The sequence below is a fragment of the Pteronotus mesoamericanus genome, unplaced genomic scaffold (assembly GCF_021234165.1).
Source record: "Pteronotus mesoamericanus isolate MK-2021 breed Mesoamerican mustached bat unplaced genomic scaffold, CSHL_Meso_final scaffold_533, whole genome shotgun sequence".
Classification (NCBI taxonomy): Eukaryota; Metazoa; Chordata; class Mammalia; order Chiroptera; family Mormoopidae; genus Pteronotus; species Pteronotus mesoamericanus.
The window spans coordinates 8,443,019-8,470,422 of NW_026555320.1; the positions used below are offsets into that span (position 1 = coordinate 8,443,019).

General features: G+C 59.9%; 1 protein-coding gene across 1 annotated transcript in view; it reads right to left on the reverse strand.

Annotated features, from left to right (window-relative positions):
- Positions 1 to 2,308: 2,308 nt before the first annotated feature.
- The window catches only part of CHL1 (cell adhesion molecule L1 like), a 98,476-nt gene continuing 73,380 nt past the window's right edge, over positions 2,309 to 27,404 (reverse strand). The window contains exons 10-26 of the mRNA XM_054594729.1: positions 25,405 to 25,536; positions 24,404 to 24,544; positions 23,745 to 23,856; positions 22,008 to 22,174; positions 20,255 to 20,420; positions 18,340 to 18,464; positions 17,363 to 17,464; positions 17,037 to 17,234; positions 15,618 to 15,688; positions 11,528 to 11,750; positions 10,863 to 10,978; positions 10,276 to 10,480; positions 9,991 to 10,113; positions 9,202 to 9,381; positions 6,549 to 6,680; positions 4,218 to 4,290; positions 2,309 to 3,062 (exon numbers count right to left, since the gene is read on the reverse strand). Coding sequence (XP_054450704.1) covers positions 2,846 to 3,062; positions 4,218 to 4,290; positions 6,549 to 6,680; positions 9,202 to 9,381; positions 9,991 to 10,113; positions 10,276 to 10,480; positions 10,863 to 10,978; positions 11,528 to 11,750; positions 15,618 to 15,688; positions 17,037 to 17,234; positions 17,363 to 17,464; positions 18,340 to 18,464; positions 20,255 to 20,420; positions 22,008 to 22,174; positions 23,745 to 23,856; positions 24,404 to 24,544; positions 25,405 to 25,536 — 2,483 coding nt within the window. The 3' untranslated portion in view covers positions 2,309 to 2,845. The remainder of the gene's footprint in view (positions 3,063 to 4,217; positions 4,291 to 6,548; positions 6,681 to 9,201; positions 9,382 to 9,990; positions 10,114 to 10,275; positions 10,481 to 10,862; positions 10,979 to 11,527; positions 11,751 to 15,617; positions 15,689 to 17,036; positions 17,235 to 17,362; positions 17,465 to 18,339; positions 18,465 to 20,254; positions 20,421 to 22,007; positions 22,175 to 23,744; positions 23,857 to 24,403; positions 24,545 to 25,404; positions 25,537 to 27,404) is intronic.

Consider the following 27,404-nt stretch of genomic DNA (forward strand, 5'->3'; position numbering starts at 1 on the left):
CCCAGTGAGCGCGCGCAACCGGGCAAGCCGGCCCCGCGCCCCGGCACCTCCCCGGACGCCACCAGGCCGCGCACCTCGCCCTGGGAGCCCGTGGCGGGCACGCCGTGGGGCGCGCAGGCCCGGCCGAGTGGGCCCACGCAGGGGGGTGTCCAGAGTCCGCCTTCGCGTTGTGCGACAGAGCCAAGGCTTCAGGGGGCAGCTACGTGTTCAGTGCTCAGAAAAACAAACCGACGTCCCTCACCATTGGTTTTGCCTCAGTTCGCCTCTTCCATGAATGTAAAATAGGAAAAAAGACAGACTTGCAGCACAATCGCATTGTGCTTTACATTTTTTTTATAAACATGGACACATCTAAAATATCAGATGCCTTTACATGAATAGAATAAACCCGCCAAATTCACATTTTCTTACAAACAACACATGCAAAGTCAGTGAAGAACACTTCTGTATAGCAAAGACCCTGCTTGGTTTTCTTCTGATTGGTCACTTTGATGGCATGTGCCGATCATACTGCTCATTGAACAGATTTCCTGTAGATTTGTTTCTCTATAAAAATATATTTCTGTGCTCACAGGAAGGAACTGCGCTGCTGTGCATGGGGTGACTTTTTTGATGCATCGTTAAGAGTCTGTGTTTGTTTATGAAGTGAAAAGGCATCTTAGCTTTTACGGTTTTCAGGTTTTTCATAGAAAAGGACACCCTGTGAGAGAGAGAAGGGGGCTGAGACCCTCATTCGCACTTCCCGGTCGAGACCATTTGAAGCCAGAGGGTCCACCACTTTCCAAAGGCTTTATGGCCAAAGTCAGAGCAGGGACCAGCGGGGAACCCAGATATCCCTGCCCCCCGCAGCGCACGCAACCCACTGCGTTCCAACGGCACTGGCCACGAGCCAGGGAGGTTGGCCGAGGTCTGGCCCTTCCGTGCCCAAGGTCCCCAGGGAGCCAAGCGCACAGAGCACGGGCCACAGGGGCAAAGGGCAGGCGGGACGTAGTGTCGCTTTCCACGCCCACGAGTTTGGGGCGCTCAGAACACGGGAGCAGGGGTGTCCCCGCCACCCAGGCCACTGAAGGAGCTCCGAGGTTCAGAGGAAGGGAGCATCTCTCCACTTGTGTTAAATGTATAATCCGCCTGCTCCCACTGCTTCGAGATTGTTCCCAGTTTGCATGGTCCCCGTCACATCCGCGTCTGGCTGAGGGCACAGAGCAGGAGCTACAACCACCGCAGAACGAGGCTCCCAGGCTCAACTGCGCCTTCTCGGAGGCCCAGAGCACCCTCCCCAGCGGGGGGCCCGTGCGGTGGCCCCTGAGGAGCCTCGGACGCCAGATGGGGATGGGCTCAGGGGCGCGCAAGGTCTGACCGACAGCCCGCAGGACCGCGGCACAGCCTGCGAGGAGCGCCCCCAGTTTTGGTCCGCAGGAGAGAGTGGGCTGCGGGAACCCAGGTCAGGGATTTAGGGCGCTGTGCCCACGGCCACGGTTCGTAAAGGGGAGTAAAACCCGCGAGTCAGTTTCCCTGGAGCCCAACCGGGGGGTTCGTGGTGCGGTTACCACAGGTTTCCACAAACGGAGAAGGCGAACACTGAGTTTTACTGACGAGCATGCAGGACCCTTCACACTATTTCTAAAGCGCTTTCACGTACAGTTTCAGAAGGACAGGTGGCCCACACGCCAAGAAACACGCGCCCTGAACTCACACTGACGTTGCTAGAGGAGGAGAGAGAAAAACAGCCCCCGCCACCCCCGAAGGTGCAGAAACGTGACGGAGGTGAACACACGTCCGACTCTCCACCGCAAGTCATTGGGCGGCTGGGTAGGTGCGCACTCAACAACAAAACTTATTTTGGAAACTATAAAAACACCCCCCTCCATATTTATATGGTATCTTACTTTAAGACGGTTGGAAAAAGCAGCGTAAGGACAGAATCCAAGCGTTTTAGACAAAGTCTCCCGTTGTGGCCTCATGTTTCAGGCTACGGCTCCAGAAGGAAGCCAAGTGGCATCTCCCGCCGGCCGTCCTGGACAGATGGACAGACGGGCCTGTTCCCACTCTCCTTCCGGCCTCCACAGAAGCCACCTCGGCTTCCCACCGTGCAGGCGGTGGCATTCTGTGTGCAGTGTGCTCCCAGAGCAGGCATGCGCTCACGGCACACGGGAAGGAGAGGGCGGTCGGTGCAGACAGGGTGCGGCGGGTCCGCTCAGGGCCCCGCGGCAGCAGGAGGACTCAGCCGCGCTCCCGTGAGACGGCCCCTGTGACCACAGCCGCATCCGGTCCAAGGGGAGGACCAACCAGACGCGTGCAGACGCCGCCACTGACGGAAAGGACAACTCACGCTGAGACTGGAGAAGCAGCGAGACCGCCGTCCAAGCACGGCCGCCTCCGGGCCAACGGTCAGAGCTCAGTAAATACCAGCTGCTCACCTAAGACGCTGGCAAGCCTTAAATAGTAGATTTTGGCTGTACATACTCAACAAGGTATTTTAGTAAGACATTCACATTCCTCTTCACACTTAAATAGCCGGTCCGCTTACCGCCTGCCCTCTACTCAGCAGTTCCCAGCGACCCTGCGCGTCCCCACATCCCTGCGGACACGGGGAACACGCGCAGACCCTTTGGGTTTGGGCGGTGGATCTGAACGCAGGGTTCATTTCCTCTGCATCGTCGGCACCGGGAAGAAAGCGAACGAAGACGCACAGGCCCGCAGCGCTGGGTCCTTTATTTTCCCAGGCGGCGCCGCTCTCCCCCACGGGTCGCAGGATGCTGAGCCCCGGCCGGCTCCCCGGCAGCGCACCTCTGTCCCCGAGCGCAGGCGGCCCGGTGGCCGGGACCAGGGCGCCCCAGAGGGCGCGTCATGCCCGCAGCGGGCACGTGGCTGCGGAGCCACTGTCGCTCTCCGCAGGGCCCTTCTCCTTGCCGCCGGCATAGGCGCCGATGAACGAGCCGTCCTCGCTGAACAGGCCGTGGTCCCCATCCCCGTACTGGACCAAGCTGTCCGCGCTCTCCGTGGCCTGCGCGTCCCGCTGCAGGGACCGGGGGCTCCCTCTGAGCGGCTTCTCGTCACTGTCGCTAGAAGACAAGAGAACCGTTCAGCACAATCTCAGCCCCTGAGCCGTCCCAGGCAGTGAGGCTCAAGCAGGAGGACTAAGAAGCCTCAGCGCGTCCGGACGCCTCCGGCAACGTCGAAGACCGGCGAGCCAGCCCTCAGGGACGCTCCCACCAACACACGTGCCCAAAGCCGTGACCGAGCGGCGTCCCTGAGGGACCGGGAGCTGCCTCCCGCGACTCGCAGCGCCGCCCCGCCCCCCCCGCTCCGCGGGCTCGCCTGCGGCTGCCTGTGCCCACGCCTGCCCTGGCCCTCGGGCTCCGGGGTGCTAATCCCTCCACAATTATCACCGCTGTTGCAGTTACTCAATCAAATTCTGCTGCTTGTAACCAAAGAAGTTCCTTTAATACAGTTTTATAAACTCAGGTTTGTTAAATAAAAAGAACGGCTGGCATTTTCAGAACACAAACACTATGTGCATCCTGTATTTATGGTTTGGGTTTTACTCTTCAAAAACCAAGCGACTCTGAGTGAGTGACACATCTGTAACACGGCGCAGCCTTCTAAATTCCTGATCAGGGTTTTGTTTTTTTTTAGGTACCAACAACTATCACACTGCAAGTTGTGTGCCAAATTGAACGTTGTAAAACTGGAAAAAGGGAGACTCGGGGAGACCTGTAACTAGCACAAGACCAGCACGTGGCAGCCATTTGGGCCGCAGAGCCAAACGGTCCGCCCGCAGTGCGGACACTTGGCCGCAGCTCTGCCCCTCACGTCACACAGGACTCGCCGCCACCAGGAAGTGCGCAGGCGGTTCCTGTGCAGTGGCTGCCACTGCCGTGACCGTCCTCGCCAGGGCCAGGTGGGCTGGACACTGCCAGCAGCCGTGGGCCCATGGCTGCCCTGACGGGGACCCTTGCTCGCCCCAGGGCCAGGGGATGCTGCCATCCTGGCGGCAGAACCTGAGACGGTGGCTGTGGCTCGGCCGGGCTGTGGTGGGGGAACCTCTCCCCCAGACCCTCAGGACAACAGGCTCCGGGGGGGCCTTCCCGGCGGGCACACGGCGGCGTGGGGGAAGAGGACGAGGAAGGTGTCGCCTGACCTTGGGGCGCGGGGGTGGGGGGGGCGATGTGGCCTGGGCCTGGGCCCTGGTCCCTCTTCAGGGGCTGCTCGTTTACCTGTAGTCACCGAAGGTCTCGTCCTTTCCCGACTGAACTTCCGGATCTGGGTGCAGGTCTTCCTTCTCTTTCACTGAAGAAGAGAGAGGACGCCACATGTGACTTAAAAGACACGTCGGCCGTGGCGCTGGGTCCTCAGCGAGGACGGCGGGCCCCGCACGCGCTTCCCGGTACCACGAGTCAGGGGTCGCTGCGGACCAGCCTGGCGCCCGTCGGATACGTCTCACAGAAGAAAGGGCTTTTTGGGCCCCCCTTCGGGATCTGGGCTCGGGCGCACGGCAGGCTCTCGCGTGCTGTTCGCTCTACAATCCGTGGGCTGCATGGGGCGCCCGCGAGCCCGGCTTCGCAGTGGCCCCTCCACACCCCCGTGCCTCTCCCGCCCTCTTTGAAGGTGTCTGGGGCTCACATCAGAGCTGAGTCACTGAACTAAAGGGAACAGAAGTCAACCACGGTCAAGAGTGACGTGTTGCGGTGGTTTTTCCAGACAGCGGGGCACAGCGGGGGTCTCGCCTTTCCTGCCAGGAAACGCGAACGGAAGGTCCCCTCCCTGCAGCCCCACAACATGGGGTGCGGCCTCTGTCGCCTTCCAGGGCATCGCGGGAAGCAGCTGCTTTGAGACGCAGAGGGGCCACGCTTCCCAGCGACAGGGACGAGCCCCCAAGGGGAATGCTAGGTCTCATGAAGCTTCCAGTCCATCGCCCCAAGGCGGCCCTTGAGAATCCACATGTAACAACTCGGTCTTTGCAGGGAAGGACGAGATGTGTACTGCCTACACTTCCCATGTAAGTTTACTAAACTTTAAGACGTTAAGCTCGTTTGCTTGTTGGATATCCATAATGGGCTGCCAGTGGTCACCGGAGGAGTCGTGAGCCACGCATCCCCGCGAAGCCGAACGTCGGCAGACTGAGCAGCGGGCCCCACCTCCTCCGGCCCCTGCAAAGCGCCGCGGGCGCTCAGGAACAAGGCAGCAACCCACACACACTGCGCACATCTAAGTGAGCTACAGTAAGCCAGGAAACAGATGAAGCTGAAGTAAAAGCAACCGTTACAGGAACTGGGACGGGTCTGTGTGTGCTTCCTGCACCATTCACTCAAGGCAGTGTGCCCAGCATGTGCCGGCGGTAAGAAACGTGCCCAGCCATGCCTGACCCTGACTCCACTGACAGCGGCCAGGACCACTGGACTTCACGTCTGCAAAAAGCTCCTGGATTGTGAACATGGCAAGAGGCGTCCTCTCTTCTCCTCCCAGGGCACCAAAACAGGCATGTGTGACTGAGCGGCGAGTCTCCTCAACGCCTCCGGTGGCTCACAAGCACCAGGGAGAGGCCGCTGTAGGTGCTGGAGACCAGAGACGAGAACCGGCCGCAGGCAGCGCTTCCCTGGCCTGGCCGCGCAGGCGGGGCCGGTCCGCTTAGCGCACTGTGCGCCCACAGGGCGGACGCGGGCCTGGCTGAAACGCGCCATGGGAGGAGAGGTGTCTCTGAACAGTGCCTCCTGGAAAGAGCTAATAAACTGAAAATCGTATGAAAAACAACGCTGTTCATTTGGTGCCCTTTGTTTTCCACCTCACCTCGGAGTGAATGCATGTGGTTCTTGCCCTTTTTGGATTTCACTTGGCATAGCGCACTCAGATTTATTCACACTGGCCAGGCTGTGTTCCACTGCACACGGAGGTGGGACCCCAAAAGAGAATTACCTTCTGGAGGGTGGGCCCCTTTTAGTCCAGGCTTCCCCAGCTGGGTGACTATTCGAGGAGCCCATCTGTATCAGCGCACCAGCTGGCGTTGTTGCGAGAGGCTGCATTCGGCCTTGTGAATTTTTTTGAAGACTCTTCCAACGGCTTTGCCTATCTCATGAGGGGTGACTCACAAGCGCGCCTGCCTACTCCACGCTGAGTGTTTAGCCGTTTCTGACCAAAAACGGTACAACCTCCCACCCCACCCTCCCTGTTCACCTGATCTCGCCCAGTGACCTTTTTTTTGTTTCCTCAGATGAAAGACGTCCCCAAAAGGAAACGTTTTGCTGATGTGGAAGAGGTGACTCAAAAAACAGGAGAAGCATTAAAAGGCATCAAAATCAGGGAGTTCGAACACTGTTCTGAGCCGTGCAAAACACACCAAACCATCTCGAAAGGCGTATCGCGTCAAGTGGGGGGGGCTTGGAAGGAGACCGAAGTTTAAACCCGTGAGAATAAATACACAACCGTTTATAAAGAGATCCCGTTCTGGGGTCCCCCTCGTACGCATACATCTTTACGTGCCCACCCACCCGAGGACCCCCGGGCTGTTCCCGGGGGTCGCGTCACCCCAGCAAACGTAAGCCGGACGCTACCTGAGTACTTCCCGCCGCGGTTGCGCCTCACGAAGCAGACGACGAGCAGCACGAGCGTCAGGGCGGCGACGGCGCACATCAGCCCGATGAACCAGCCCTGCGCGGCGATGTCCCCGGACAGGCCCGCGTGCTCTGCCACACAGAAGGCACACCCTGAGCGCCACAGAGCCACGGGCCTTGCGGAAAACTCACCGTCCTCTGCAAACACGCACAACAGCACCGACTTTGTTTTTCCTTTGAGCAACCCTGGAGGGAGGTGGCCCAGGGCGGGAAGGAGAGCCCGCGCAGCGTTCACCCTTGACTGGGACAGGGCCTCTCCGGCCGCATCTGGGCCCGAGGACAGAGACCAGAGAGGACAGGGCAGGCGGCCAGGCTCAGCACACACAGCGGAAGCGCAAGCAGAAGCCGCCTGGCAATTCCTGGTTTGCTTGGCTTTGCGTTTTAGCTTTTGTTACTGACAGGCGTTAATAAGCAGGAGGCGCTGGCAGGCACCTGTTGCGCGAGAAGCAGTAAGGGAGGCAGGGCCCTGGTGGGCGTTTTCACCTGGGGCTGCAGAGCCGCTGTGCCGGACAAACCGAGACGGCCTTTCCCCAGCTGACGGCCTGCACGTCGCTGCCCTCGGCATGAGGGCGGGGACAACGGCATGCTCTGCAGGGCACGGGGACCCTCTCGGGCTGCCCCCCAACCCACTCCTCACCTCTCCCTCTCGCCTCAATCACATCTTCAAAAATGCTATTGTTATCGACCCAGGTCTTAGTCAGGAGGCGGACCACGGGCTCGGCTCCGGGCTCCGGGAGGGCCGCCAGCGGGCGAACCTTGCGGGTGCCATGGACTCCTTCGGCGGTCTCCCCGCTCCCTTCACCTGAGGGACGCACACGGTTAGAGCGCAGAGGCCGCCGCCGCCGCGTGCAGCGCGGGGGGGTCGCGTGCAGCGATTTTCCCTCACTGGTTCCTGAATTATCCACGAAGTCAGCCCTGCAGTGTTTCTTTGTTAACACTTTGAAATTCAGGAAGTGCAGTGACCGTAACGCACATCCCCTTGGGACCATGTGCAGGCTCACGGGACGGAGCCGTAGTCGGCCCCGGCCGTGCGGGCGGCTCAGAACCGAGCGCGGCTCCAGAACCCCGTGTGCTGTCGTCCTGCGGGACGTGGACTCTCACAAGCCCAGCGGGAGACCGGGCACGACCACTGAGGCTTACGGTTGGCAGCAGTGGCTCCTGACCACGCGCCATTCTCTCGGCTCGTCCCCGCGGAGGTGGGTGGGGCGGCGCCAGAGCACAGCGGCGCGTCAGATGAGGGGAAGCCGCAGGGCGCTGAGCCGCACTGAGCGCGGATTCCGTGGAAGGAACTGCGCTGGGATGGGCAAGGGTTCTGAGAGACTCACGCTTTCCAAAAAAAACACGGACGTCCCAGTATATGCATTGTAAAAACTCATAGTTGCAGATAAAAATGTGAGTCCAGTGTAATTAAAAGATACACTTATGTTCTTGCAACAAAATATTTAAAGTACTTTGTTAGGTATTTTGTTAAGAATCAACTCAAAAGAATAAATGAAAACCAGAAAATACTAATTTAAACTGAAGTAAACTACACTGCACATGTTGTGAGAACTCGGGACTAAGGCCTGTCTTCAGCGGGGACCGCGCTGCATGTCAAGTGTCAGAATGCGAGCTCGGTGCATGGGGCCCGGAGCAGCCGGGCCCGCAGGGACGGCCCACTGCGCTGGCCGAGCGAAGCCGCGGCGACCAGACACCCCGGCAAAGGCAGGCGGCGAGGTCAGACTTTGAGCCAGAGAGACGTTAACAGGACAGTAAGTAGCACAAGCCTTTGAAAATTAGAGCGAAGCAAGTGTTTCATCAAACCAGTAAATGACACACGAAGGATGTTTCTGATCAACTCAGGCTTTCCCTCTGAGACAGAGGAACGTGGAAGCCAGAGGGTGACAAGCAGAAAACCATCGGGAAACGTCGGGACTCGCCTGGTCCGAGTGCAGCCCCACCACGGCCACCCCCTCCGCCGACACCCTCCGGGCCCAACCGGCGGGACCTCCCACACGGCCCCCTTTTCCCTCGGAGGCAGTTTCCTTTCTCGCTCTACCTTCTTCCTTCTCTCCCGACGGCCTCTGGTACTAGGGAAAGCTTAGGAAAACACCACTATCATCACAGAGGGAGAAAAAACATGGGGCGGAAAAGGGTTCTGAGTTGGGAAAAAAGTGCAATTAAATTAGAAAAATTGTGCAGATGAGACCAGATTTGTTAGCCATTTTCAAGTTAGGTATTTGGCGCCAACTGCTGAACAGTAAATCAAAATTGATACATGAGTCCTGGTTGCGAACTGTCCACCAGGGCAAGAGAACATTGTTTTTTCATGTGGAATCGTTTCAAAAAGGAAAACATACTCCTCTAACCTTATGAATAACTTCACGATCTGATGTCCCCTATTTTAATTAAGTAAATTGTGGTTCCTGACTGTATACGCAGAGACATCTTGGGGTTGCTGTTGTGTGCAAATGCACAAACTGAATCCACGTGAACGTCACCAACAGGATAAACAGACTTGGTGTCCGTGCCAGTGGGAAACAGACAGCCGAGTGGACCAAGGCCACCCGGCCCTCAGAGCGGCCACCACGCCCCCCCGTGGCGCCCGACTTACGGCCTTGCCCCGGCGTCGCAGCCTCCTCCGTGACAGCCTTCCCACAGCCCTGGGCCGTGCACGCCCGCACGTAGAACTTGTACTTGGTGTTGGCGCTGAGGCCCGACAGACGCCAGCTGGGCTGGGCCGGCGCCGTGACGTTGATGTCGCTCAGCTCCCCGATCTCATCCGTGCCGTTTACTGAAGAGACAGAGAACAAGGCCTCCCGCTCAGCCCCCATCACTCGGGCTGTGCGGCCTGTGTCCGCGCTGCTTTAAGCCTGCGCTGTGCCGTGCACCGGAGCCTTCGCAGCGGCCGACCCGCTGGCTGACCCCATGGGCCGACACCGTCGTCACACATGGGGAAACTGAGCCCAGCAGGAAGGAACACGTCGCCTAGCCCTGGACCGGTTAGGAGCTCACACTCTCTCACCAATAAATATTAAATACGCGTTCTGGTGTCTCTGGGCGTATGGCTTCTACTAAAACAGACTGTGGCAAACCTTTTGGAAAAGGACTGGACTGAAAATCTCTCAACCTTGGTGGCCCATGCAGTCTCTATGGTAACGACTCCACTCAAGCACTGCAGTGAGAAGCAGCTACGGACTAACAAATAAACGGACGTGGCTGTGCTCTGGGAAAACGTCATCCATAAAAACAGGCAGTGGGCTGGCCACACCCACGGCCGGAGCGCTGAGCCGGGCCCACGGGAGACGGGCCAGCCGCGGTCCCGGGGCTCCCGCAGAGCAAGCCAGATGCTCCACGCGACACGGACACGCCACGGGCACAGCCGCCTCGCACCGCTACCTACTCGTCTGGTACTGCAGCAGGAAGCCAGCCAGGTTGCCGTTGGGCTTCTCAGGCGGCCCCCAGGCCAAAGTGGCGGCATCTCTGTCGACCTTGACGACCTTCAGGAAAGCCGGCTGCTCAGGCACTGGAAACACAAGACCCAGAACAGACACTCCCGACCGGGGACGTTTCCGAAACAAAACCCAAAGCCTCGCCCGCTGTGAGGCCTCACGGAGGCCGAGACACCGCGCCCCCCTCCGCCGCCGTCCCGCCCAGGCAGCCCCATCCGCTCGGCCCCTCCGCTCACCTCCTTCCGGCGTCTGGAACGTGAAGGGCTCGCTCTCGGGCCCGGCACCCTTGGCGTTGTAGGCCAGGACGGTGAGGCGGAACTCGCTGAAGGCCTCCAGCGAGGGCAGCATGCCGGAGCTCCTCTGCCCCGAGAACCGCAGCGTGCGCACCTCTCTGGGCTGCGGCCTCCCATCCAGCAGGCTCCTGGTCCTCCACCAGCTGATCTGCAATGAAGACGGGGGCGTTGGCCGCACCGGCCACGGGGCGGAGGCCGTTGTGGCTGCTGCCGGAAGCAGTCTTTGTAATTTTTATTTTAAAATTTCTTATGTTTTTACTCCCTCGAGAACATGCTTATTGATTGTACAGAGAAAAGAAGGAAGGGAGAGAAACACAGACGTGAGAGAGAATCATCAGTCAGTCGTCTCCCACATGTGCCCCAACCAGGGACTGAACCTGCAGCCCAGGCAGCGCCCTGACCGGGGACCAGACCTGCAGCCTTTCGGTCTCTGGGGCAACGCTCCAGCCCCCCGAGCCACCCGGCCCCGGCCCGGGGGGAGCCCTCGCTCGGCGAGGCACCGTCACGTGAGAAGGGGGCTGGGGGCAGACCTGGTATCCTTTCAGCCGCCCGTGGACTCTGTCCTTGGGCACGGAGGACCAGGTGACTCTGACCAGCGTGCTGTTCAGGACGTCCACCCCGTGCACCACCGGGGCCGCGTCGGGATCTGCGGGGCGAGAGGACCGTCACTTTCAACAGCCTCCAAGCCTCTTCAGAAGCTGGTCTGTCACGGGGGTGCGCCTCAGAGCAGCGCTGCCGTGGAGTCAGCTGCGCGCAGGACCAGGAGAGCTGCCCCCAGGGGTGAGGGTGTGAGCGCGTGTGTGCACGTGCACGTGTGTGGCCCCGCCCCGCAGGCACGGCTCCGCCAGGCCGGGCCGAGGGGTGGGGGGAGGCGGCGTGCCGGGGGCTCGGACAGGGCGGGCACAGCGGCCGGAAGGCTTACGACGCGACGCCGCTCGGCCAACTGCAGGGGCGCGTGCGGGTCTCTGTTTTCCAACACAGGCACAGCTTTACCAGGAAAGTAAGAAGAGTGGACCCCTCGGCGGCTTTCCTGGCCACTCTGCCGACACGGCCGCGCCCGCCGTCCCCCTTGGGGCGGGGCCTGCGCTGCCTGCAGACCACCCGCTTTGCGCCAGAGCAGCTGGACAGGGCCGAGGGGTGGACAGGCAACCGCGCAAGGGGCGCTGTCCCGCGCGGGCTGGCTGGCACCACTTACAGTCCTCTCCCGAGTACAGGGTCACGGACTGCGGCTCGGGGCCGGCGCCCAGGCGGTTCACGGCCTGCACCTGCACGTCGTAGGGGGCGTAGACCGCCGGCGTCATCACCCGCAGGCTGTGCTCTCGGACGGTCTCTTCCTCCCACTCCGCGGGCGCCCCCTGGGGTCGCCAGGCCACGCGGTACTCCAGGCCCGGTCCGTTCTGCTCCATGGGCTTCAGGGGCTAGAACGGGGGCACAGGGCTCGTCAGACGCTCGCGGGGGCCGGGGCAGCGGCAGCCCACCCTGTGCGGCGCCCGAAGCCTGAACGGACGGGTCGCCCCGCGGGGGCTTGCGTCCCCTCTTCCATTCGGGACAGGCTGGGCACTTCCGTCCTTCTGACACTAGGAAGTCCGCCCCTCGCCTCGCCATCAGAACCCGGGGCTTCTATGCCTGGATGCCGTCCTTGGGCCAAGTCTAACTTTTCATGAGAAAGAATCTGCTAAGAAATCCCACGCAGGGTTCAGCCCGTGTCCCCTCCCGCCCTCCCCACGCTGCCTTCGAACTCCAGCCCAGGGGGCGTGGCCCCGGACCCCGGGCGTGAGGGGCCCTCCCAGCTTCTCACCAGAACCCCCTCCTCCCCTGACCTCAGCCTCCTGCACCTTCTTTCCAAGGGAAAAACCGACCAATTTCTACTTTGAGAGAATACTATGTTTGTACGTTAGTATCCAGAACAGGTAGCTCCTCTCAGTAACAAAATAACATCCTCGCTCCCCAGCTGTTCTGTTACTAATTCTCTAAGAACCTCCTCCCCGCCCAACCACCTACACACACTTTCTTTTGCTGTAGAGGAGTATTTAGTGGTGGAATTTCTAGTGCAGAAAATAGGTTATTTCTATTCTCATTTTTAATTGAGTAATACTTTAACTCACAAAACATCAATGCGAAGTAAACCACCCTATTAATTTTGCAAACACGGGAATGTGTATTTAAAGGAATCAGTTATGTAAAGTCCATTAAAATGGGACTTCAGTCCAGGACGGCAGGGCTCACTCCCCCCAGCAGTAATTCCATCCAAGAGAGCGGATTGGGAACGTTATACACACTCCGCTCCTGCGGAATCTGCAGTGCTTCTCGACTCCATCTGATTTACTAAGTACTGACTAGAGGCACTGGTTGGAGTTAAGTTGAAAACCTAGTGCTATATCAGCAAAATAACTTCAAGTCTACGTTCATTCCAAAGGGAATGCTTATGTGAGCTAGCAGACCAAAACAACAACAAACAAAAACAAAACACAAACCAAACTCAAAGCAAAACAGACGCCTGAGGCTCCCCACAGCCCTGGCCACCTCGCGTGCGCTCACTGGGCAGGCCTGACTGGGCTGTGGCCACACGCTCCCCAAAAGCCCTGCGCCGCCCGGGGACCAGGCCGGGCCTTGGCTCCGCGCCGCGTCCAGCAACCGCCCGTCCCTTGGCCCAGCGGCGGCCCATGTGCACACCTACGTTACTCTGTTCACGCATGTTCCGTGCCCAGGGAACCAGCTATGCTGGCTAAAGCTCCCGGCAACCCCGAGAGTGACCAGGCCACATTGGGGACACTTCAGAGGAAGGCCAGGTCCACAGGGCCAGCGTCCCTCGCGTCTGCAACCCGAGGGGACACGGGGACTCTCTGGGAGGCCCCCACCCCTGCCAGGAGGCCGGAGGAGCCAGGGCTGCCAGCCTGTCCCCACCTCGGAGAGCTGCCCTGAGAGCCCCAGGAAAGAGGTCCTTCGCGTGGGGCCGAGGGTCTCCGATGGGCCCACGACGTCGTCATTCAAACACCCTGAGAAGCCCACAGGGCGACGAGCAGGACACCCGTGTTCAGTTTTCAAGGAGAAGAGCCGGCGCCGCTGCGCCCGTCTTCAGAGAGCTCTGGGGACGCAGCCAGGCTACTGCGCTGGTCCAGGCGGGCAGACCGCCACCGGGCCCCGCTCTCCTTGAGGGAGGGAAGCGCTGATGGGCCGCGGGCCGGGCCGCCGAGGGCACTCCCTTCACCAGCCGTGAGCAGACTCGGGTTTGGACGTTCTGTTTCGTGTTTTTCTTTTTTTTTTTTTTGGTGTCCAAGAGATTAGAAATGTGCTATTTTATTGAAGCTCAAATTTAACATATGCATACACATGCTTAAAACAAAGCAAAGTGCCAACTAAAAATCCCCCGAGGTAACTATTTCCTGCCTGTGTTGCAGGGGGCTCTTACTTTGCCTTAAGAGACATTATCGTTTTTAACACGTAAAATATGTGCTGAGACGTGGCTCACTACATACGACGCTAACTAAAATGGCCACTGCCGGCACGCTCCACCGTGGAATGCGTTGCTTTTCCATTCTTTAACGTGTACTGAGACTCTTTCTGACGATAACTCACACCCTGTAGAACGCGGGCGACAAGACAGACAGTGCTCCCTGACCGCGCGCTCAGTCCGTAACTGCGCACTGACCGGCCCCCTGCGCCGGCTCGTGTCTGTTCCTCCTGTCTGGGGGCTTGTCATCCAACTGCCCGCCACTTGACCTCCAGCGTGTTTGCCTGACGTCTCCCCGGCCAGAACACACATCCTTGGAAAGCAAGGAGTTTATGTTTTCCTTTCACTGCTCCATGTAACCCCAGGACCACACAATACAGTGCTTTTAATTAATTCATGCTTAATGCTAAAAAAAAAAAAAAAAAAAATCAGGGGCATTTACTGCATTTCTGGTGCTCATATGAGTTGCTAACCCTTTTTGTAAAAGACTGGCTATTTTTTAGACAAATTCCTGGCACGGCCACAGCTCCCAGCGGGGCCGCGAGGACGCAGGGCCGGTGACAGTGGCACATGGTGGGCTCGCGGCGGGGCCGGCGCCCAGTGCACCTGCTGCGGAGCCTCAAGGAGGGCGAGGCAGAGGGCTCTAACCGATGAGGTCGCTGGCCTGATTCCAGGCTGTGAGTGAAGTGACTGTCAATGCGGTCGCCACTACTTAGGACCACCTAAACATTCCCGAATGCATTGTTTCTGTGGATCAACACCTAAAATACGTGTCTCAAATTTTAATCTGAAATTTGCAAAACTTCATTTCACTGAAATGATAAAAAAAGGCTGGAGTTGATATAAAAGTATTAACTAAATATTTTGCAGGCATGGGTCATGAGATCCTGTCATGAATACCAAGACCAATACACAAGGGGGAAAAATCAGACCAAACTCTACATACATCTTTAAATTCTCTCCAAAGCCACACTGGAGTTAGGCATAGAAATAAATCAGTGTATGCACCGGAAGTGCCCTGTTTTTATGTAAAATTAAATTCAGTGTTGGAGGACTGGTTAATCAGACTGGTTCAATGGTGCTCCACTGTCCAGTAGGTTAAAATACTTGCTCATGGCACCTGTCCAAGTAACAGAGGGAAAAATGTTCTGAAAAATCACAGGAAATTTAGAAACGACACCCACAAAAGTTCACATCACCTAAGCAGATGGAGAGTGTCCGCCGCATTCAGAAAGGGACATCTGTCCAGTAACTTCTAACAGCCACACAGGGGAGAAAGCGTCTCAAGTCCAAAGCTGCCCATGTTTCAGTCCCGCCTGCGTGGCGACAGGCGAGGCAGCCGCCCCCAGGTCCCCGATTCTGACCCAGACAAGACGCGGAGGCCCTTCTGCCCAGCGCACCCTCAGAGCGCAGCATAAACATGCAACGCGCCCGGGCGCCTGGCCGCGGCGCCTCTCAGCGGGGTCACGCCTGGCTGCACGTGATTTCCCCGGGCCGCATGCCGAGGCTGAGGGAGAGACTGCGGGTGCCTGCGCGGCTTGTGCGGGAGAGTTTGGAACGCGGGTTGTAACAGAGCAGGAGCCCGAAGCCCCTGGCAATGCATTACAGTGAAATCAGTCCGAACAATCTCCTCTAAATCACCACCATAAAACTGAACTTCACAGCCCTGAAATCGCAGTGATCCTTAACACAAACAAGACATGTTTATAAAATGTAATAATGTAACATATACAACTATCTCTCTTGCTTAGAAAATACTGTTCCATCATTGCACTTAGCAAACAAACCAGACAGAAAGAGGAAGAACGGACACGAAGACACGCGGAATACACACCTCCCACTTTATAACCATCTCCTTGGGCTGAGAGGCTTGGACCCTGATGTTCTGTGGGTTCTTGTCGGGAGCTGAAAAATTACAAGCACTGAAATTACCTTTCCCATTGCATGGTCCACGGGCAAATCACAGTGCCACCCCCTCAACAATGCTCATGTAGCTTCAATGTAGTTACTAATTTCCATCAAACTCGGTTCCCACGAAGACTGGAGACAGCGCTATCGAGATACAACGGACTCAGGACACGTGTAAGCCTGAGGTGCACAATGCAACGCTTCGATGTAAGTACATACACGGATATGGCCACATGCCCTACATTTACACGTATACACGGCAAAATGGCGACCACGCCAAGGTCAGTTCACATACCTGTCACCTCACACGACGTGGCTTTAAAATGTCTGTTTAAGGGAGCGAGGAGGTGTTCCTGAAGCCACAGGTGACTCCACAGAGAGCAGGCGGCTTATTTTTGTCTCAGGTTTAAACCTGCCCTTTAAATTTTAAATGTGAATTTTAAAATCCTAACCCTACTTCTAAAAAACCTGTTTTAACTTAAACCTGCTTTGCTGGTTCTATTAGAACTCTTATTAGAAATTTATGTTGTGAAAGTCTGCCTCTAAGCTAATGAGATTAAACATCAGGTATTAATATCAGCAGCCAAGCTTAGGACGAGAAATAGGGAACGGCAGGTACCGTGTCCTGGGCTTCCCGGGGCAGATCCATTTTGTGGGAAAGGGCTAAACGTGAAGTTTAGCACCGAGTTCAGCCAAGATGCCGATCACCAAGCACCCGGTTCAGTTATGGCTTCTACTTGCTCTTCCTCAGCCAGGAAAGGAGCGGCAGCCTGGCGTGCGTATTTCAGCTGCGAAAGCAGCCCACGTCACGGCCGCTCCGAGGGCCGGCGCCCACCCACTCACGTGCGTGTGTGAGCGCTGCCGCTCTTGGGATTTGAACAAAAGAAGTGGGTCCTGGGAGTTGACACAGACACCGAGACACAAAAAACACACTAGATGCATGAAATGCATGATGCTCGATGCACCGAAAATTTATCAGGGTGCCTACTGTGCGTCAAACCTGTATTTCAGATGGTGGGATCCCTGGCTTTCTCTCTCCACACCGAACTTAAAAACTTACTTTGTATCTGATTTTAATGCACTGTTCAGCTACCGAAAATCACTCAGAAGAACGTATGCTCACACCCCTGCCGGCTGATTTATGCTCTGACCTGGTGCATACGTAATTTTTAGTGGGGCCGCATAATTTGGAATATTTTGTGTGTTAATTTACACAACTTTTCGAGCTCTGTGTTGGGAAAAACTGAGAGTCCTAGACCCTCTAGCTGCTCTTTTCAGAGACAATCAGCGGCGGGCACGACTGGCACGCAGGGGGAGGAGCCCGCGGGGAAAACCCACGACCCACCTGCCGGTGGCGTCTCGTGGTGGCCGGAGGGCCTGCTCGGGAGGCTCCTGCCCACCTCGTTCACGGCGATGACCCGGAACTGGTACTTCACGTATGGAGCCAGAGGGAGCAGGACCGAGGTCCCCTCCCCGCCGACCACGGTCAGCACTGCCCACCTGCCCGGCACCTCCTTGTCTCCTTCGAATTCCACGACGTACTCTGGGGAGTAAGAAAACCGGGCGATCTGAGCGCCTTCCGGCTCCGGGGGACGGACACGCAGCGGGAGACGAGTGGGCGGGTGTTTTAAGAGGGGTGACGATCCACCGGGGGTCCCAGGCCACCCCTACCAGTGATGTTGCTGTTGTGGCTGTCCCCCGCGTCCCACGTCAGCCGCACACTCCTGTTCTGCCTCTCGGACAAGCGCAGGTTTTCCGGGGGATCCGGAACGTCTGGGAGAAGACAGAAGGTGAGGGACGCAGGCGGTGGCTGTGCTCGCAGACCCTCACTCAGGCCCCTGCTGGCCTCGCCCTCTCTGGGCCGCGTCCCCCCCCACCCCGGGCGGCGTCCTCTGGCTGTCCCTGCTGGAAGCCCCCACCCCCGGCTCCGGCTCCGTTCTCAGGCCCCTGGAATCTGCACCCCCTGGGGCGAGGCACTTGGGGGTGGCAGCGGGCCCTGCGGTTCTGACCGGGGGAGGCAGCAGCTCCTCCTGGGAGAGGCAGCCAGGGGGGCGGCGGCAGAGAGAGCCCTGCCTGGCTGCCGGGGCTTCCCTGGCCCCACCGAGCCCGGGCGGCTGGGTGCTGCCGCTGCCCTCGCAGGCCGGCCGCCAGGTCGGAGTCTGGGAGCCACCCCGGCCGCCGGCTGCGGGAGGTGCCCGCGGGCGGCCCCAGGGCTTCGCCCACAGTCGCCTCAGGCCGCTCCCCCACCGCCTGCAGTCGGGTGCGCCTGCTCCCCAGGCGGGGCTTCCCCTTGCAAACGAAGCGAGAGGCGTCGCCCTGGGGAAGCCTAAACATCCCCCCGCCCTCCTGGAGGCCTGGGGCTCAGGCTCCACCTCCAGTTCCAGGCGGGTCCACTGTGCGCCCCCCCAACCCCGCCCCTGCACTGGCATCTCCCTCCTGAGCCCCAAGTCTCTGGGCCCCGGAAGGGCAGCTCGACGGCCCCCAGGGCTCAGCCCCCTCCCACGGTGCCCAGCAGGGCCGGTCCCCGAGGAGGGAAAGGAAATTGTCTGTTACGTCCCTCAAAGGGAGAAGAGGGTGTCTGAAAGGGAAGCTGCTACGTAACTGGAGAACTCAAACCGGCGGTTACGGCAGCCGGTGTGGCCGCTTACCGAGCACCGTCACGCGCGTTTCGTCGGCCACGCTGTCGAGAGCCGTGCGGGCTGAGCAGGCGTAAACGCCCTGGTCCTCGGGCGTGACGCTGGCGATGGTCAGCCGAGCCCCGTCGATGACCACCCTGCAGGGAAAACCCGAGCGCGTGACAAGGCGTGAGGCCCAAACAGCAGCAGCGGCCCGTCCGGAAGCACGTCTGCCCCAAGGAAAATCACCCTGGCGTCACGCAAACGTCACGAGGGGACGGCGCAGCCGAATGCCGGAGTGAAACGTCGCTCAGGCACGCAGGTGTCCACACGGCCAGGGGGGAAGCGGTTTCGTCTCTCACGACCGAACCCAACCCCACGCGAGGCCAGGCTCCGTGACGGGCCCGCGTGCGCAGGCGTGTCTGAAGGGGGCGCTGCACCTCCCGACAGCGACGACAGACCTGAAGAGCGGCCGCCCCTCCCAGAGACAGCGCGCCGCTCCCCGGCACGGCCGGCCGGCGTGTCCCCGGCGGGATGCGAGGGTCCCGTGGCGACCGTTCTCCGCTCCCCACCCTCCACCCCCCAGGCCCGCAGTGCGAGGAGACATCATCAGCTGTGTCGCGTCTCTGGGCACCAGGGGGCAGACCAGCCCCTCTTCCTGTGAACCTTCCGCAGGGAGCTCTCCTCTCGCCTTCTGTTCTTGCCAGTTTGAAATTGAGTTCGCTATGTGAAGTGCTTTTATATGCAAGTTGTAACTTTTCCCGTACCTATGTATTGTCAGTGCAGCTACTGAAGTGTTTTTTACATCTCCAATACGCTTACAGCAGTTTGCTATCTAGTTGAAATAAATAAGTCCTTGTGAGGAGAGAAATTCTCCTGTAATGGAAGGGTTTTCCTGTAAAACACCTGAAGCTGCGGAGAAGCTTGAACTGCCGAAAACCGCTTCGCACCGCCGTCGGCCTAACAGCGTCCTGCCGCTGGATGACAGGCAATCCCGAGGCCAGCGACCGACCGTCTGCCAGACACTGCCCGGCCCCCCGGCCAGGAGCCGGCCCCCTGCGTCACCACGTGAAGCTCCCGCGCGGACCCATTTCCCAGCTCACGCACTCACGTCCCCTCCTGCGCACCACCAGAGCACGGCACGCGCTGACCGTCTTTGAAAAGCCCGCCTCCTCGGACGAAGGGACGGGATTTAACCGCCCCTGCCTCACGGCTCAGACTCCGACCCGCTCAGGGGGTGTGAGCGGGCAAGGGCCACGGGCCCCGCGAGCTTCCCGGCACGGCGCCGGCACGGGTGCCGGGGTGCGCCCTCTCCCTGGCGCCCCTCAGGGCGGCTGGGGCCGCTCAGCGCCCACCCACCCCGCCGTCTTCCACGCGACCTCGCCTGTGTTGCCCCTGCGCCCTGTGCATGGGGGCCGGGGGCACCTCTATCAGCCTGCCACGTCGGTCCAGCAGGAACGGGCCCGCCAGGCTCAGGTCCCCCCCGTGAGACAAGCTCCGTGGGCACTGGGGCGGAGGGAGGAGGCCGCCTGCCCTCAGGCGGGTGAGCGGGGCGGGGTGGGGCAGACAGGGGCCTCGGAGCCACGCTGTGGGCTGGGCGGCTGTGGAGACAGCCATGGTTTGTGCACCTCGGCCCCGCGCCCGAGGCCACATCCTGAGAACCCAGGCTTTCAAGGAACGGCCCGTCTAGGCCAATCTCCTCAGCCGCCCCTGCCCCCGCAGTTCCCTGAGCCCCCCACAGCAAGGGAGCCTCAGGTGCCAGGGTGACGCCTGCTCACGTGCAAACAGGATGGCCCCCCGGTACGGAAAGTCGGCCCGGAAAACCAGACCGACCCGCGGGAGAAAGTGACGTCGCGCCTGCCTGCCCCTGAGGACCAGGCAGGTCACCGCCGTGTCTGGGCCCAACGTCCACACACTCCCAGCCGCCCCAGCCCCGGTGCTGGCCCACCTGCCGTCCTCGGAGCCGCTGGGCTGCAGGGCGTCCCCGCCTTTGCTCCAGGACAGCGTCAGGCTTGGCTTCAGGTGCCGGTCACACTGGCTCTCGCAGTGCAGCTCGAGGGCGTGGGACCGGGGGACCCGCGGGTTCTTGGGAGAAACCTCCACTGTCGTTGCGTCTGTTTTTACCGAACACACGTGCTGGTTAGAGCGGCGGGGCCCACCCCCGCTGCCCAGTGCCATCCCCGGGGCCACTGTCTGCCTGCTCCTCAGGGAACTGGCTGAACAGGGCAAGTGCTGACACCTGGACTACTCGGTAGCCCAGGCACAGAACGTAGAGATGATCAGATGAGCAAAATTTCAGGGAATTGCTAAACATGCGATTCCTAATCCTGAAACCCATTTAATAGCACTTTGCTCATCTTGGCTAAGACGTTCACGCCGGGACGTTTTATAATTCGAGCGATTCTGTGAACGCCGGAATGTCCACCTCACGGAGCAAGTACGAGGCAAACGAAGCGGCAGAATGGCACCGAAGCTTCCGACTGGCGAGCGGCTGAGCTGGGGCCTGAACCCCCGTGTGCTGGAGACGCATGCGCACGCCCTCGACCCCTGTCCTGTGCCGCCCCTCCTTCCGCTCTGGTCCTGACCGGCCGCCAGGGCTATGGCTGCGGCCCCGGGACATCCCTGGCACACGGAGTGGCCATGGGGCAGCCTGATGTCCCTGGCCCTGACCGTCTCCCTGGCAAACGGCGGCGTGCGGCGCCCGGGGGCCCGTGCTGGCGGGGGCGCCGGGCCGTGGGGGCCCGGGGAGGCCGGGCTTCACCCCGACCGACTCTGAACCTGGCCGGGTTGCCTGCGCTGGACGCAGGCTGGTGTTATGAGGCATAAAGGGAGTCATCTCTGTGACTTCTAAGGGGCATTTTGAAAGGTTGTACGTGACACTTGGAAGTACAGAAAGACGTCAGGGAAAAGTGGACGTCGTAGGAGTGTTTAAGTGCTTCAGAAACACAGTCCAGGGGTCAGGTGCTGGGTAACTGAGGGCAGAGAAACAGATACGGTAACAAATCTGAGAAGAAGAAAATGAAAGGCGGGAGGGAGGGGGGTGTTGAGGGGGATGAGAGAGAGAGAGAGAGTCAAGGTGTCGGTGAGCACAGGTGACAGACAACGTGCCCGGCGACACGTCACCAAAACACACCCTGCCCACGCGTGGTGCAGCAGCCTTCTCTTCTCTGTGTTTTCCCGGAAAGGGTTCTCTGGGCAGTTTTAAAATCAAAACATCAGTGAAGCCCAGAGGCTACTGATGACGTCCCAGGACATTGTTCTGAACAGAGCGGAGATACACGCCTGGTTTGGAGGCAGAAAGGGGACAGAGCCCGCCTGCCCACCTGCCCCCCTGCCAGGCCTCCCAGAGCTGAACTTCTGGAAGTTTCCTCACGACACCTTCAGCTCACGGAGTCGCTAACGTGTAACTGCGCACGGAGTGGGTCACTGATGTAAAACACAGTTGAAGAAACACCGAAACGGGGCATGTCCAGGAGCTGCGGTCACGCCAGGTGCAGCCACCTGTGCGCCTGTCACAGCGGGGCCGGCCGCGGGCCCTGGAACCCGCACCAGGGCCTTTTGGACAAAGCGCTGCCCAGGCGTCTGCCAACATCCTGGCGGACGTGAGCGAGTGCCCAAGCTCACAGCGCGTGCCATCCGGGAAAACGCAGACAGACCAGACCCGGGGGAGCTCGTGCACCGGGGAGGCAGGAAGAACTCACTCCGGACGTCCAGAGTGGCTGTGACCGCCGTCTTCCCGCGGGCGTTTTCCACCCAGCAAGTGTAGGAGCCGGCGTCCTCCTCGGTGGCTCTGCTGACCTGCAAGGTGCCGTTGTCATAGACGTGGTACCGCTGACCTTCAACGGGCTTCAGCTCCTCCGCCCTCAGCCTGCGGATAGGGGGGCACCGGTCAAAGGGGTCCGTGGGACCAGATACTCGCCGAGGTCGTACAAGCCTGGCCCCTCTCCGGGGGCTTGGCCGGCCCTCTGCGATGCTGCAATGGGTCAGGGGACAAGCTCGCCTGCCCCGACAGAGGGCACCCAGAGGGCCGGGGCCTGCGCCTCGGTGCCAGCAGGCCCGTCAGCCTCTGGGCTCAGAGCTGAACTGCGAGTCTGTCCCGGCTCCCAGGCGGGGACCCCTCAGCCAGTGGCAGCCGGGGGCGCCATGCGGGAAGGTCGGCCTCGGCGCCACCGTGGCCCTTCGGCACCCCAGGCTGTGCTGCGGGGACCAGGGCCGGAGACCTCGCAGGCCGGGAGCCCTCCCTGCCCCCGCACATGGGTTCCGCCCACCTGGCGAGCCCCGAAGCGGCGGTCCCTGCATGCACCCAGCCCCAGGCGTTTGCTGCCACGGCCTGGACACGTCACAGTGGGAGGCTGCGGAGCTGGACGTTTACAGGGCAGGCTCCTGCCACCCCCACAGGACTTCCACGCCTCAGGGATCAAGATCAACGGTATTTTAATGAAGTGTTGCTTTTTAAATCATTTATTAATTATGAAGTAAAGGCCAAAAGGGCCAAAAAGACAGCCTGGCACAGCCGAGCCCCAGGCCTGCCAGCTGCCGCTGCCACCTCCACGCCTGCCTCCCTCCATGCGGAGGGTGGACCCGTGCGCTTCACTGCTGCGCCCCAGCCCCCACACGGGCCGCTGAGTCCACCCCCAGGTGGCTCACCTGGGGAGACAACGCACCCCATTTCTTTCACAGAAACGACTTCCGTGGCGCGTGCCCCGCGCTGGGACAGAGATGCTGCGCAGGGCGCCCACCGGGAACACGGGACAGGTCTGACCGCCCCGGGCGTCTGCTGCAGTGCAGAGCGGCCACGCTCCGGCGGCCTCACTGTGGCAAGTCACTCAGCCTTCATGAGCCTCAGTCACCTCCGGGGCATTTTTAAAAATCAGCACCAATGCAGTGAAACTGCACGAGGAGCAACATCCCCACGTTTGAGAGAAAGACAGGCTCTGACCCCGCTCTTGAGTGACCCGCCCCCTCCAAGAGGCGGGAACGACTGGGGAGCCCATGAAGCACCACACGTGCCCCCTGAAGCCGCGCAGGCACCAGGCCCCAGGACGAGGCGGCAGGGCCTGTCACACCATCAGCACAGCGCGGCCAGAGCACAGCACGTGCTGGAGGAGTTTTCCACGTGTGCTGGGGATGGCATGCAGGCTCAGACCGTCACCAACGCTGCCTGAACCACGAGGGAGGCACGGCCTTGGACACACCCCGAGAGAAACGCAGCGTACCCACAAACCCGCCTCCACAATCGCTTCTACTCTCTGCTTTCCTGCGTGGGCAGAAACGTCTCCGAATGTCCCCGCGCACACGCCCGGCAGGTACGGATGGTGCTTCTGGGGAGGGCACGTGCCGCCCCATTTTTCTGAGGTGCCGGGTGCAGGCGGAAAGAGACGGCCTGCCGGAGGCAGGTGAGGGAGCCCGGGAGCCCCTGCCGACCGCTCTCGACTCACCAGGACACCATCGCCTGGGGCGAGGCGAAGAAGTCGCAGTGCAGGGCCACACTGGACCCCGCCACGGCGGCGTAGCTCTCTCCATCGTCGGTTCGTATCAGTGGACGGATATCTGTTTGAAAATCACACCGACACTTTTAGACTTCCCTGTGAGGGATACCATGTGCAAATTAAAGTGTTCTTTATCTGCCCTGGCTGGTGTGGCTCAGTGGATTGAGCACTGGCCTGCAAACCAAAGGGTCGCGGGTTCGATTCCCAGTCAGGGCACAGGCCTGGGTTGCGGGCCAGGTCCCCCATAGGAGGCGTGAGAGAGGCAACCACACAGGAATGTTTCTCCCCCTTCCTCCCTCCATTCCCCTCTCTCAAATAAATAGATAAAAATAAAATATTTTTAAAAAATGTTCTTTGTCCAGACATGCTAATGTCATAAGAATAGGAGAGTGCGGAGCGTTACAGTCTGTGATCTCCAGTTCGCAGAGCATCCAAATTCAATGCGTTTTGAAAAAGCCCAGTTTTAGTGCCAAGTCTGATGCCTGAACGTGACACGAACAGGCTCTGATGCCCCACGTGCTGTGTGTCGGGAGCTCAACGTGCCGCCGAGTGTGGCCTTGGCCCCCGCCCCAGGCCCCGGCAGGGGCGGACCGCCCGCGGACGCTCACCCAGGACGTCGACATTGGCGTTGGCCAGGATGGTGCCGTGCGCGTTGGAGGCCTCGCACTGGTACACGGCCGAGTGGTTGGGCTGCAGGTTCGTGAAGCTCACCTCCCCGGCGAGGACAACGCCGCCCGCAAACGGACTTTCTGCAGGAGAGTGAAGGGTGCCAATTTGGGTTAAAAAATAAAAAGAACAGGACCTAAAATAGTTATGCGTCGTTTATTAAACGTGCCACAGAGGATTTGTAGTCTAAGACAGCTCAGGGTGAATCGCGGTTCCCTGCATCGGGTTCTTCTGCGTTGCCTAGCGCCGACTGTGACTCCCTGCGTCCGCAGTTCCGGCGTCCCTGCCAACGGGTGCTCGCTGCCAAAGCACCGATCGCCTCGGGTCCCTGCCTCTCCACGCCCGGGCCCGGAGGCAGGCCCCCCGGCTCTCGGTCCCGCGGGGTCCCCGCTCTGCACCAGGGCCCCTGGCGGGTACTGCAGGCCCGGCTGCCGCCCCGCCCGCCCGCGCGCCCGGCCGCCGTCCCTGCGCGGGCCTCCCCCGTCCTTCCGGACCTGCATCGTTCCGTTCCACAGGGATCTGTCTGCTGTCTGACCACTTCAGGGGCGTAGCTGACAGATTCACATCCCGTTCTCGAGGGGCTTAGAAAACGGGCCTCGTTCCCTACTTTATGGCGATAATCCTACCTCCCTCCAGAGCCAAGCGCAACTCTGAGAATACACTTTGGAAGGGGTGGTATTTAATACCTCTGGTGCCTTTATCAGGACAAAGACATCTGTGGGCATGGCGCAGGCGAGGACTCAGAGCCCGCGTGTTGGGCACTGACGTGGCCGCCGTGGCGCACGGGCACAGGGGTCCGTGCGGGGGAGACGTGGCCCGCAGCCTGGCCTCGCCTCTGTGCTCGGCCCGGACCCCTCCTCCCCATCCCCAACACAGCAGGGGTCAGCCCCCCTCCCCAGGGAGCCCCACGCTGCACGGCCCCCACAGCCGGCGGCGCGCTGACCTTGCATGGGCAGGCCGTTGACTCGCCAGCGGATGGTGGGCTCGGGCTCGCCTTCCGCCTCACAAAGCAGGATGACACTGGTCCCCGCGCTGTACACGCCACCCTGCGGCTTCTTCGTCCAGTGCGGGGGCTCTGGGAACAAAGACGGGCCCCTCAGAGTCGCTGCCCAGGCCAACGTCGAGGCCTGCGCGTCTGAGACGCACCAGCAGATGGCAGACCCAGCGGGGCTTCGGGGCAGCATGGGGCAGGCGCCCTGCAAGGCCGTGCGTGGGGGGGGCATTTGTATGAGTGGGTTCGGGGTGTGCGTGTGCGCGTGTCCGCATTTGGATGTGGAGCACGGACGGGACATTCAACGCACTCAGACCAGCCACCTGCAGTCTCTGGCCAGTGGCACAGGCCTCTGTCTCCGGAAGGGAAATGAAGGGGAAACTGTGCGTGTGTTTCCTGCTGGCTCCAGCTTATTTCCAAGTGGCTGCAGGGGACTTAAAAATGCTGCTACTACAAACATTTTTAAATGGGGCTAAATGTTCACTACTTATCTCTAGAGCTGATCTCTTTATCTAGGGAAGAATCTGAGAAGCATCATCTCCTGGAGTTTTCTGCAAAAGGCAGGCGGGGGAGGGGAGCCTAAGAGCGACATGCACCTTTCCGGCCCCAAAGCACTGGAGGGAAAGGCTGTTTCAAAGACCTGCACCTCTGAGGGCCTGGCACGCCGGCGTTGCAATTCTAACGGGGGTTCGGTGCAGAACGGGCCACTTTTCTTCGGTGCAAACATGGCCGTCATGCTTTGTCACCTGGAGGACCTTACTGTATCAGGAGCGGGTGGACGATTTAGATTAGAGTGTTGGTGGCTCACACAGCCTCATTTCTTAGGAAATGGCACCGTCCCTGCAGGGCGGAAGTGCCATCAAGTGTCTTAGTTCCCCCAAGACATTTGAATTTCCATTTTAGTTAAAAAAAAAAGGAAAGTCTCAGAGGTACGTGGATATGCAAAATGAGAAGTGTCATTTAACCGCTGTTTCAAAGTGAAGGAGGGAGAAATGGGTCACATGAGAAGAGAACGCCTCCAAACGCGCCAGGAAAACCAAAAAGGCTCAAAAAGCCCGGCAGGCTGAAGTGCTTTTGTATTTATTCCAGAGGATGCAGAGTTAACAGGTAAATCCCGAGTTAAATACCTGTGTTCGTCGTCCATAACCTGTAAATGCTTAGTTTGAAGCGCAATAGTTACTTCATAAACTGTGTACCTCTCTCCCAGGTGAAGGGTTTGTTTACGTGGCTGTGTGCATTTTTACGGTATTTTTACTTCTTCAGGCTTTTCATAAAACCTATCAAATATCTGAGTGAAAGTAAAAGTTCCACGACCATGGAAACGACCATCTTTCGATCAGAAAACTCTCGGAGCCCACGGCCACACCGGGGTCGGGGACGCGATGCGCCGCGGGGTCGGCCGCGACAAAGGCCGCGCTGCAGGCCTGAAAGCCCCCGAGTGGCGGTCTCGGAGGTTCTCGTTCCCCAGAAACCCGTCTCCAGGGATGGGCGTGGGCGCCGCGCCGCGGAGCCCGGGATGAAGGCGCAGCGAGCACAGGCTTCGGTCGTCCCGTCCTAGGCTGGCAAGGGACGTGCTCTGGGGCAGACTGGTCCCCGGAGGTGCCAGGGACCACGCCTGGGGAGGGAGGAGGTGACCGCGATCAAGGAGGCCCTCTAACTGCCAGTCACTGGGGACCGCATCCGGCCGCACGTGTTGTTCACTCAAGGCCGCCCCGGGGGCTGCGGACAGCGGTCACGGCGGGGGCGGCGGGGGCAGGCTGGTGGCCGCAGCCCCCGGGGGGCCTGCAGGGCAGAAGGGGCCAGAGCCTGCGCCTCTCCTCCCGACGTGCCTGCTGGCGCAAAGACAAAGAGGGCCCGAGAGGGAGCGGATCAGCCATAAAAGGAAATTCTGAGAGAAACACCATCGCTGACCCGCATTCACTTATGCGCTATCCAGGGATATGTGGTGACTG